This window comes from Zea mays, chromosome 5 (assembly GCF_902167145.1).
Source record: "Zea mays cultivar B73 chromosome 5, Zm-B73-REFERENCE-NAM-5.0, whole genome shotgun sequence".
NCBI lineage: Eukaryota > Viridiplantae > Streptophyta > Magnoliopsida > Poales > Poaceae > Zea > Zea mays.
In genome coordinates, this window is record NC_050100.1 from 28,263,469 (window position 1) to 28,275,233 (window position 11,765).

The window sequence follows — 11,765 nt, forward strand, 5'->3', positions numbered from 1 at the left end:
TACCAAGATCTCATGATAATGAATGCGGCCTCCACCTGACATCCCACACACCCTTCTAGAAAGGCATCGACATGTTGGCTGCCACAGCAACCGCATAACTGCGTCGACCGTCACCCCCTCCGGTAGGACACTAGGAACCGGGCAACACCTTGCCGCGAGCAACACACTGCGGCGAGCCAGAGCCGAAGCTGACTGTCGTTGTCGGCCCTGGCACACTCAGCCACCAGAGCTAGCCGCTGCCGGGCACACAGCCGTTGTCGCCACACCCTACTCCAGTCCGGGCCACTAGCCGACGCCACCACTGTTAGCGCGTGGTGGAGAAGGGAACAACAGAGGGAAGAATCAGAGGTAGAAGAAGAAGGCTAGGAGGAGGCGGCGGCCAGAACAGCCAGCCACCAGAGGTAGTATATTATCTTCTTCTGTTTCATCATAATCCCCCGATCATTCCTAGGGTCCGATTATATATATCACTTCATTACAATACGGCCCAGAAACTCTCACGTTCCGGCGTTTCACCCGTGGCATCCGTGTAGTGGCTCCTTCCTCTGGCTCGCCACCAGCTTTGTTGCCTGCTCCCCCGTTGTCTTGGGTGTCGGCGCTGACATTCCCCCGTTCTTGAAACGCCGCTTGTCCCCAAGCCGGCGCGTGTGGAAACCTATCTTTTAGTGCCATCAAGTCTTCCCAGGTTGCCAAGGACTCATCCATGCCGGACCACAGTACTTTGACTTGCGCCACCGTCGCGCTGCCCTTTTGGATCATCCTGCTTTGTAACACCTGAATAGGTATCTGGAGGGCGTCAGGATGAACATGGAGCGAAGCAGCTACCACTTGATTTCTGCTGATTGCCGCTTTAAGCTGCGAGACATGAAAAACTGGATGAATTTGAGCTGAATTAGGTAATTGTAGTTTGTACGCAGCAGCACCCACACGCTGTAAAATGGTATATGGGCCAAAATATCGGAAGGCTAGTTTTTGATTGGAGCGCCGGGTCACCGAGGACTGAACATAAGGTTGTAATTTGAGATATACGCGATCACCAACAGAGAAAACCCTCTCAGATCAGTGTTGGTCAGCATACTTTTTCATGCGACTTTGAGCTCTGAGGAGGTGCTGCTGGACTAGTTTTGAAACTACTTCCCTTTCCTTCATCCATTGATCCAGATCTGTCACAAGAATAGCCAAGTTTTGATGTAGACCGAAGTGTTTAGGAGGATGCCCATATAACACCTCAAATGGAGATCGATCTAGCGAAGAATGAGAGTTGGTGTTGTACCAGAATTCAGCTACCGGCAACCAGTGACTCCATTTGCTGGGGCAAGCATGGACGAAACATCTGAGGTATGTCTCAATACATTGATTCACCCTTTCCGTCTCACCATCCGATTGCGGGTGATACGATGAACTCATGCAAAGTTGTGTGCCGGACAGTGCAAACAGTTGCTGCCAGAAGGCGCTGGTGAAGACACGATCACGGTCGGACACAATATTGTCGGGCATACCATGTAGTCGATAAACCTGATCCAAAAAAAGTTTGGCGACTTTGGGGGCTGAAAAGGGGTGAGACAAAGCTAGAAAGTGTCCATACTTGGAAAAATGGTCCACTACCACCAATATACAGTCCACTGTACCCGACCTCGGAAGTCCCTCAATGAAGTCCATGGAAATGGAATGCCACACATGAGGAGGAACCGGTAGAGGAGCCAACAGTACAGGATAACGAGATCTATCTGGTTTGGCCTGTTGGCAGGTGCTGCACGACTGAACATAATTTCGCACTGCTTGTTTCATTCCTTTCCAATAGAACAAATGTTTAATTCTGTTGTAAGTCACTGGAAAACCGGAGTGGCCGCCAATAGGTGAATCATGAAGGGCCAAAATGATTTGGCGTTGTATATCCGGACTACTCCCCAGCCACACGCATGCTTTATAACGAATGATTCCCTGAGATAGAGTGTATGGAGCAGCAGCAGTTGCGGATACAGTCAGTTTGGTCAAGAGTTCCTGCGCCTGCGGATCATCGCTGTAGCTTGCAACAACCCCTTGGATCCACAGTGGAGTACCCTGAGAAATGTGCATGACTTGCCCCTCTGTCGGAACCCGAGAAAGAGCATCAGCAGCCATATTATCGCAACCCTTTTTATAAATGATGCGATATTGCAAACCATCCAGCTTAACATATAATTTTTGTTGCCAAACAGTATGGAGCCTCTGTTCATTTAATTGCACCAGACTTTGATGGTCGGTGTAAATATGAAACTCAGCCAGCTGTAAATATGATCGCCACTGCGTCACTGCAATTAGAATGGCCAAATACTCTTTTGCATATGTTGAGAGTCCTTGATTCTTGGGTCCCAGAGATTTGCTTAGAAAGGCAAGTGGATGGCCTCGCTGCATGAGAACTGCGCCAACACCAGTTTTGCAGGCATCCGTATAAATGCAGAAGGGAACTGCAAAGTCCGGCAAAGCAAGGACAGGTGCTGAACTTAACGCCTGCTTGAGTAACTCAAAGGCTTTTTGGTGTTCCACAGTCCAAATAAACAACACATTCTTCTTTAACAGATCAATCAGAGGACGGGATATCATGCCAAAATGCCTTACAAACTTACGATAGAAACCCGCGAGGCCTAGAAAATTGCGTAACTCTTTGCTATTTGCTGGAGTAGGCCATTGTTGCACAACAGTTATCTTGTCGGGATCTGTTGAGACACCCTGTGCACTGATTATATGGCCGAGGTAGGAAATACTGGTTTGAGCAAATTCACATTTGGACAACTTTACTTTCCACTGATCTTTCCGCAACAAGTGAAATATCGAGGACAAATGAGTCAAATGAGAATCAAAAGTGGGGCTATATATTAGAATGTCATCGAAGAATACCAGGGCACATTTACGTAAGACTAGTGCTAAAGTGGTATTCATGGCCTCCAGAAAAGTGTTGGGAGCTCCAGTGAGTCCGAAAGCCATCACCCGAAACTCAAATTGTCCCAAATGCGTTTGAAAGGCTGTTTTTGGTTCTTCGCCTGGTCTCAAACGGATTTGATGATAACCAGCCTTCAAGTCTAGCTTGCTGAACCACTTAGCTTGAGTGAGTTCGTCGATTAACTGATCAAATACCGGGACTGGATATTTTCCTTTCACTGTGATAGCATTGAGATAACGGTAGTCGACACAAAATCTCCATGTCCGATCCTTTTTCTTCACTAATAAAACTGGGGATGAGAACAGACTATGACTTTTCTGAATTACTCCTTGGTCCAGCATTTGTTTCACCTGCGTCTCAATCTCGTCCTTGAGCGCTGGTGGATAACGATACGGACGCACAACAAAAGGATTGGCGCCTGGCAACAATGGAATGACATGATCACACTGTCGAGTAGGAGGCAAGCCAACCGGGTCATCAAAAACTTCTGTGAATTGTGAGAGCACTGCCTGCACCCTGTCGTCGGCATGGATTTGTTGCTGGTCGCTGGTTGGTGTTGGAGAGTCAGAAAACAGCTGCAGTTCAATCACTGCTCCCACTGGTAACATCGACCGCATTCCTTGAAGACAGACTGAGGTTCCCTGATAAGGAATAGTAATCCACTTGTGATACCAATCAATATGCATGGGACTATAATGCTGAAGCCAATCCATGCCCACCACTAAATCCACTGAGGGAAGAGGTAAAAATACGAAGTCTGAAATGAACTAGAAAGTAGCCATAGACCAAGTGGCATGTGGTAGATGTTGAGAACAAGTAATGAGTTGTCCATTAGCCACTCTGACCGCCATTGGACGTTGCAATGGGTGTCTGCCCGTCAACAATGACAAAAATCGGTCGCTAATAAATGAATGGGTCGACCCAGAATCAATAAGTATCATCAAAGGCTGCTGTTGAATAGTGCCCTGAAAACGCAATGTGGAGACTGCATCTTTCCCTGTCCACGCTGCATCAGACAGTGTCATCAGCAATTGAGGTTGACTGTCTTGCACGGCTTCACTGTCCTCTGGCTCATCCAGCAAATCCCAAACCTCCTCAATAACTTGTAGTTGCACAGTATTGGGGCATTTGTGTCCTCTGAACCACTTTTCTGCACAGCGATCACAGAGGCCTCGGGCGCGACGATAACTTTTCAATGAAGCGACACGATCGGTTGATGAACCCAGCCGGCGGGCGTCCGTCACCGGCTTGTCAACTCCTGGAGTCACGCCATCAGCACGATCATGATCAGTCGTCATTGCGGTATTAGGCCAAGCCATCCGGTTGGAAATAGGCTCGACCCGTCGGCGTCTTGTGGATTCCAACGCCTCTTCCTGCACAAGAGCTAGAGCGCAGGCAGCATCGAGGTTTGGGGGGCGCTGAACCATAATTACAGCCTTAATGTCATGCCTAAGACCATCAATGAAACACATAGTATAATACAATGGATCGGTGCGAGATTCATATGCTGCTAACTCATCAACTAGTGACACAAATTGTTCTACATACTCGGACACAGGACCTAGCTGCCTGATATGAAACAGCTGTCTAATCAGTGATTCATGTTGCTCCCTACCAAATCTCTCATGAATGAGCTCACAAAATTCTTCCCATGACATAAAACGTAAACGACGCTCTACGGACTGCAACCAGCGATGAGCCTTTCCCTCAAAGTGCATTGACGCTACCTTGACCCACATGTGGTATTCTGTTTCGTACATCTCAAAGTAATTCTCAGCTTGAACTCGCCACAGTTGTTGGTGTGAACCGTCAAAGCGAGGAAAGCTAATCTGAGGCAAACGACCAGGCGTCGGGCGTCCTATGTCGCGTCCCGATTCATACGGATAATACTGCTCAGGCATGAATCCAGAGAGGCGATTAGGATGGGGAGGATGCGTACCCTTGACCGGGCCGTGAGATGGGGTAAATTCATACCCGTACTCACGCTCCTGATGGTATGGTTCTTGACGGTGGCCATACGGCCCTGCAACATGTGGTGGCGCGGCCGCGGCGCGTTGTGGTACTGTCGCCGAGCGCAGGGGCGCCTCCGTGCCGGAGCCGAAGATGCCTGGTTTGTTGATGGAGTCGGCTCGACGCTCCCGCTCGAGGAACTTGTTGACGCGCAGGACCTCGAGGGCGACGTCCTCGACACGCTTGACCAGATCCGGACGCCAACGCTTAATGTCGGAGCGCATTTCCTCCAGCGCCACGAGGCGGTCGTCGCCGCCGCGGCGACCTGCTCCTGGATCTTGTCACAGCGCGTCGTGAAGTGGGAGTGGATATCCTCAACACGCCTTTCGATGTTGTCACAGCGTCCGGCGAACTTCTCGGAGAGCCGCGCTTCCATCAGGCGCATTTCCTCGAGCACCTGACGGTTACTGGCGTCGGTGTACTCCATAGCTGCGGTGGTGGCACGAGTACGCCGCGGACAGTTGCTGCTTGGATCCAGAGTGCCTGAGTATGATACCAGATTGTTAGCGCGTGGTGGAGAAGGGAACAACAGAGGGAAGAATCAGAGGTAGAAGAAGAAGGCTAGGAGGCGGCGGCCAGAACAGCCAGCCACCAGAGGTAGTATATTATCTTCTTCTGTTTCATCATAATCCCCCGATCATTCCTAGGGTCCAATTATATATATCACTTCATTACAATACGGCCCATCCGGCCTTACACGGCCCATTCCGGCCCAGAAACTCTCACGTTCCGGCGTTTCACCCGCGGCGTCCATGTAGCGGCTCCTTCCTCGGCTCGCCACCAGCTTTGTTGCCTGCTCCCCCGTTGTCTTGGAGATAATTGGATTTTTGCCACTCACAATGTTGTCTTCTTGTTATAATTACCACTGTGTCTATGAATTGTGGGTCCAGCTGGGTCTATGAAATGTGTGTTTGATGGCAATTTTACGAACCTGTTTCTTGCTGATGGCAAATATCAGAATCTCGGTGTCGGCGCTGACAACCACAGACGGCCAGGCGGCCTCGCCAAGCCCCACGCGGTGCTGGAGCGGCGATGTCAGCCGGTCCGCGTCACCTCGCATTGCCAAGCCACCAAACGAGACAAGGGCCCCGCCGCTGCCAACCCGGCTAGCCGTGCAGCCCTGCTGGCACACTCCCCCGGGCCACAGGACGCCACTCTCCAACCGAACAGCCAACGCCCAAGCAGACACCACCCCAGCGAGAAAACGAAGATCAGATGAGAGGTGACCCCGTTCCATCCGCCGCCTCGAGCCACCAGGCGAAGCGCGCGCCGGCCTCGCAGCACGAGCCACAACGCTCGCCCAGGGAGACGCGGCACTGACTCCCAACACGGCAGCCACGTCGCATGTCCGCGAGGAGAGGCAGAGTGAGGGGAGAACTCCTCGCCGCCGCCGTCCTAGCAGGAGCGCGCGGGAATCGCCGCCGCTCTGCTCTGGCAGCGGCGAGGCCAGAGGTGGGATGGAGGGGCAGCGGCGGTGGCTAGGGTTTAGCACTCGAGCCGCACGAGTGGTCGACGCGAGCGGGATGAGATCTTTTCACTTTTTATCAGGGTTTTTTACATGAGAACGTATCGTATGCACATAGGTTGGTCTGTGCACATATCGTCGCCCTGTCCAATCCACCGCCGCCCTGTCCAATCCACTGCTGCCTCTCGTCCAGCCCGCCCGCGCTCCCAAAGACAAGAGGAGAAAGTTCTACTACTTGCCGGAAGGAGTGCGGTTGAGAGTCTAGCCTGGAGGAGAGGTGCTGCTGCCTCGCTGGCGTGGAGAGCTGCTCGGAGTACACGATTCGTTGGTGCTGCTATCAAGACCCGACGTGGAGGAGATCTGGTGCCGCCGTGGAGAGTTGCTCCTCCTCTGTAATGGCAGCGTTTATGCTGCTAATGGAAGCCCGGCGGTCGATGCTCCCTCTTCCTCGAGAGGAAGCTGCTCAGGCCGGAGCTCGCTCTGTAGAGCAGGGGCTTGGATAGGGTGGCGTAGGGAGCACGGGCTGGACCAGAGTCGACAGTGGGTTGCCGGAGCGCGGGCTGGACGAGAGTCGGTGATGGGACCGCGGGCGGGCTGGACGAGAGGCAGCAGTGGATTGGACAGGGTGGCGGTGGATTGGACAGGGCGACGATATGTGTAGGCTACTCTCCGATCTACTACGGCGGGGGCGCATGGAGACGGTGAGGAGGAGTTGACGACTAAGAGCGTGCCCTGGCGGCGACGCGGCACGGTGGAGCGGCCTACCGGTGCCGGTGAAGAACTGATAGCGGAGCCGGGGCTTCATAGTGCCGAGGAGATGGTGCTGAGATGGGCTAGAGACAGGGCAGCAGGCCGACGAGTAGTGGGCGGCGGGGTGGCTTGGACATGGCGGCGGCAGAGCAGAGCGGATTGGAGCTTGCTGGCGGCGGCGGGCGCTGAGGGATGGGGCTCGATGGGGACCCACGCGTTCGGGTGTTGAAAGCCGTGGGACCGTGCTGTTAGGGACGCCAACGCAGACGGAAACGGCGTGCGGGCGCGTTTCTGAGCGGAGAGAAGGGTTCGTGGACAAAATTGAGGAGGAATAAAAACTAAGGTTAGCAATGAGCAGTAAAAAACCCTTATTATTATAGACTTCTCTTTGGCTTGCCATTCCAAGTGAGGATTTTTGCCAGGTGGATAGGTTTCAGTTGTTGAAATCTAATGTTCCTTATGTTGCCTTCCTTTAAACTAGTTGAACAATGAACACCTACTAGAACCAACTATAAGGCTGTTCACTGTATCAACTACTCGGAAGTCGGAACACAGATTCATTTTACAGTTGATTGTCTATGATATTTGAGCAAGCTGTTAATGCACTGCTAAAAAAATAAATACATTAACTGCAACACAAAATGTTCTCAGATAGACGATGCCATACATAGAAAGCAGTAAGCACATTATAAAACATGCACGTGAACCTCACAAGCATATGGATAATTACAACTTACATAGTACAAGAACAAAAGGGAAATTTCAAATGATTTACACTGCTAGCTGTCATATATGCTGACAAGGAATCAGTCACTCCCTGCTAATATAGATATATCATATGTACCTATACTGATTACAAATATTGTTACTACAGAAAAAAGAAGAGAAGTCATATAACGATGCTTTTTACCTGGCCGAAAACTGAGAAACTGATATGGTGGCCTTCGAGGCAGAAGACGAACTGGAGGAGGATGTTTCGCCTCGCACTCTGCTTGTTGCATCGATAAAAGTGGGCCTTGTGGGCTGGACCTCTGGATCATCTCTTGTCAACAACAACACAACCACTTCTGACATCATTGGCCTTGCAGCAACAGCTGATTGAGTGCAGAGAAGGGCTATCTCCATTATCCTTTTTACCTCGTCCGGTCTATATTCTTCAGGATCAAGTGACTCATCCAGCAAGGCCATTAAGTTGTCACTTTCATATAGCTTCCAGGCCTGTGCAAACATAGGGGGTGATCAAAAAGGGACCTAGGCACCATAAGTATTCATAGAGAACAAAATATTAATTACATTTGATCTGGTCACATTATCCAAGCCAGATCCTGATGAAAACTAATAAGAAAACACTAGAAGGCTATGCTGTGTGCTGGAACTTTGTCAATTGTTTGTTAAACCTTCAGAAGCATATAGTGAAAATCCAGTGAAGGAGTGTTCATCTCACTCAGTTATTAAGAAAGTAAAATAAAACCATAAGCATAAATTACAGACTTATAAAATCATGCATGAAAAATATGAGATATGGCAGCAATGGAGGGTAATGCATGCACCAAGAAGAGGGAGGTTTCAGAACAATGATCAATGAAGGATACCCATTCAAGCAGGTACTGTGTTTCAGGCTCAAGCCTTGTATCATTGCTCTTCCGACCACTTAATATTTCCAAGACGACAACACCAAAGCTGTATGTGTCAACCTTTTCTGATAGTTGGCCATGAATCGCATACTCTGGAGCAGTGTAGCCCCTGATCAAGAGGAAAATATAATTAAAAATATAAGTCCAGTGCTTTCAGTATTATAGCATCACATCCGGCGTCTATTTTTACATGCACCAGAACAGAAATTTTCACATGCACCACATCCGGCGTCTATTTTTTATCTAGGATAAGAATGAAATACCCCACTGTAAAGCAGTGCGATTGACTTTTTTTAGTCTTATATAAGTGATTTGCTGAACTGGTAATGTTAGAATCGCAAATTTTAAACGAGAACACAGATCAACGAGTCATTCGGAATTGGTTGCTTAATCCATAACCAGATATGTGCCCGTGCGTTGCCACGAGGTGGGGGAATGGGTGGACCGATGCCTAGACTATAAATATAATTATTGTTTATTTCTAAACACTAAATTACGTGTGGTCCAGTAGTTAGCTCTAAATTTCTAGAGCAAGTGGTGTGGGTTCGAGTGCTCGCTCTTCACTATTTTTTGCGCGCGCTGCGTGAGCGCTGGGTGTGGGAAGGGTGAAACCGTGATAGCACTAGGTGCCCACATTAGGTTCTTAATAGATTAAATATAGGGGTCTGCTTGGTTGGACTGCGGCTGTGAAAAAAGTTGTTTTGTTGTGGGCTGTGAGCTGTGGAAAATGTTGTTGTGGCTGTGAGCTGTTAAAAGCTAAAAATCGTTTGGTGGAAACCACTAAAAGCCGTTAAAAGTTCTTCGATATATGTTTTCACGGTTCTTTCAGAAAGCCACTAAAAGCAGACTCAGGGATGCTTTCAGTTTTGCAATGCGAAAAAGTCAACTTTTACAAAAAGCTGCTTCCTAGATCCAACCCTTTGATTTGGCTTTTAGCTTTTATGGGACGCAAAAGACAAAGCTAAAAACCAAACCAAACACACCCTAGATACTATTCATGCGAGTGAGAAACATCGAAGCACATAGCCCGGTATAATAATAACAAAACTCGTGGAAGTAACACGGAGCAGCCAGTATCTACTACATGGAAGCCTAAGGTTAATAAGACCCCGTTTGGTTTGGGGTGACTAAACTTTAATCATTTTTAATCTCTAAATAAGCAAACATGGTGACTAAAGTGGGATGACTAAATTTAAGTTCTTTAATCACCAAATGGATGACTAAAAGGAACTAAAATAAGATTTTTTAACTCATTTGCTGTCTGCTCTTTCTTTGTGCAGTAGTCATCCACTAATTAATAGGAGTAATGCAGTCATTATTTGCATCAATTAATGTTTTTAGTCAGGTTTAGTCACTGGAACCAAACAATATACTTAACTAAACTTAGGCTCCGTTTGATTCATTTAGTCAAGTGAATAAAGTAACCAAACCGGACCTAAATAATAACCCACGCAAAAACATCAATTAATGTTTTTAGTCAGGTTTAGTCACTGGAACCAAACGGAATACTTAACTAAACTTAGGCTCCGTTTGATTCATTTAGTCAAGTGAATAAAGTAACCAAACCGGACCTAAATAATAACCCACGTAAAAACACATATGAGGCAAATAAAGATGAACACTCACCGGACCGCAAGTATATCGCGAGGTCCACAGTCGTCGAGTTCGCTGGGAAGAAAGACCTATCAGAGTATCTCATGAAGCAGCCGGCGTCCACGGCACGGCCGTCGGAGTTGGGTGGGCACCCATCGATGTTCCCCACCGCCACGTTGAGGCACTGCGCGCAACCGGCTTCCCCGACCGTCTCCACGCACTGCGCCGCCGCGTACACGCCGCCGCTCGCGGCCGCGGCGGCTAGCCCAGGGACGCGAGGCACGGCCGCCGCGAAGTCGGCGACCAGCGCCCGCGCTGCGTCCGCGAAGCCGCCGGCTTGGACGGCGGAGCCGTTGCAGAGCTGCGTGTTGCCCGGGAGCGTAGACTGGTCGAAGAAGGCCGCGCTCTCGTACCGGAGCATGCAGCCGTCGAGGATGGCGCGCCCGCCGTTGGCCGCGCGGCCCGCGACGCAGGTGGCGCGGAGTCCCGCGGCGGCCGCGTCGAAGCAGGCGACACAGTCACGGCCCGCGACGTACGGGCGGCACTGCGCCATCGCGAACGCCGGGGCGGCAGCGCGCGGTTCCGCCGCGGTGGCGAAACCGACGCTGCTTGCAGCGGAGAGGTTAGCGCGGAGGCTGGCGAACGTGGAGTTGAGGGCGGCGATGAAGGCGGACGCGGGCGTGGCGTTGTACTGGCTGCACCCCTGGTTGAGCAGCGTGGCCTGCGGGTCGGCGAAGGTGATCGGGACCCACGCGGACGCAACTACCAAGGTTAGAGCCGGCAAGAGCAGGAAGCGACCCATGCGATGGTGCATAGCCAACGCCGGTGAGCACACGGGGTAGGAGATGAGGCGAAAAGAACCACCGTCGTTGGGGCGGTCAGGTGGGGTGGTACTGCCGTACTGATAGCTGGAGTAATGGGGATTGGATTGGAATTGGAACTAGGGAGTGTGGACTGTGGAGGCGTAACCTGGAACTGGACACCTGGAGGGAGCAGGTCTGCAGGTGATTAGTTTGGACAAGGTATAAATAACCGCATGAGGGAGTCGGAGCTCGTGACACGTTAGATACTGTGTTTCAGCTGAAATCGCCCATGGAATTCCTTTCATACTATTGTCGTTTGTTGGGCTGTGGGCTACAGGTGTGGCTGCAACTTGATGCGTGCGCACTGCGCAGGAGGATTATCTAAAAGCCTATTTAATGAGATAGGACCGGCAGTAGTTGGCTCCAACAAAATATCTGCAAGTTTTATGTTCCATGCAAAGACTATACAATTAATTATGAGAAATTTAATAAGTGTATATAGACAGAGATTACAGTCTCACGCGCTCTACCTTGACGTCGTGACAGCGCTGTCTCAGCTACTGTACGTACTGTGAACCTCCAGCGCCCGC

The 11,765-nt window shown here is 50.2% G+C and overlaps 1 protein-coding gene across 1 annotated transcript; it reads right to left on the minus strand.

Annotated features, from left to right (window-relative positions):
* Positions 1–7,809: 7,809 nt before the first annotated feature.
* Positions 7,810–11,506, minus strand: LOC103626150 (cysteine-rich receptor-like protein kinase 2). The gene is made up of 3 exons (XM_008646539.4): positions 10,406–11,506; positions 8,738–8,888; positions 7,810–8,363 (listed from the first exon to the last, which is right to left on the minus strand). The coding sequence occupies exons 1-2, from the start codon at positions 11,184–11,186 to the stop codon at positions 8,797–8,799; spliced, it is 873 nt and encodes a 290-aa protein (XP_008644761.1). The 5' UTR covers positions 11,187–11,506; the 3' UTR covers positions 7,810–8,363; positions 8,738–8,796.
* Positions 11,507–11,765: the final 259 nt, after the last annotated feature.

Excerpts from the sequence above, each read along its gene's own strand:
- LOC103626150 (XM_008646539.4), bottom strand. The coding sequence starts at position 11,186 with ATGCACCATCGCATGGGTCGCTTCCTGCTCTTGCCGGCTCTAACCTTG. Across the intron at positions 8,889-10,405 it reads CGCGATATACTTGCGGTCCG|GGGCTACACTGCTCCAGAGT; the intron begins GTGAGTGTTCAT and ends CCTCTTGATCAG.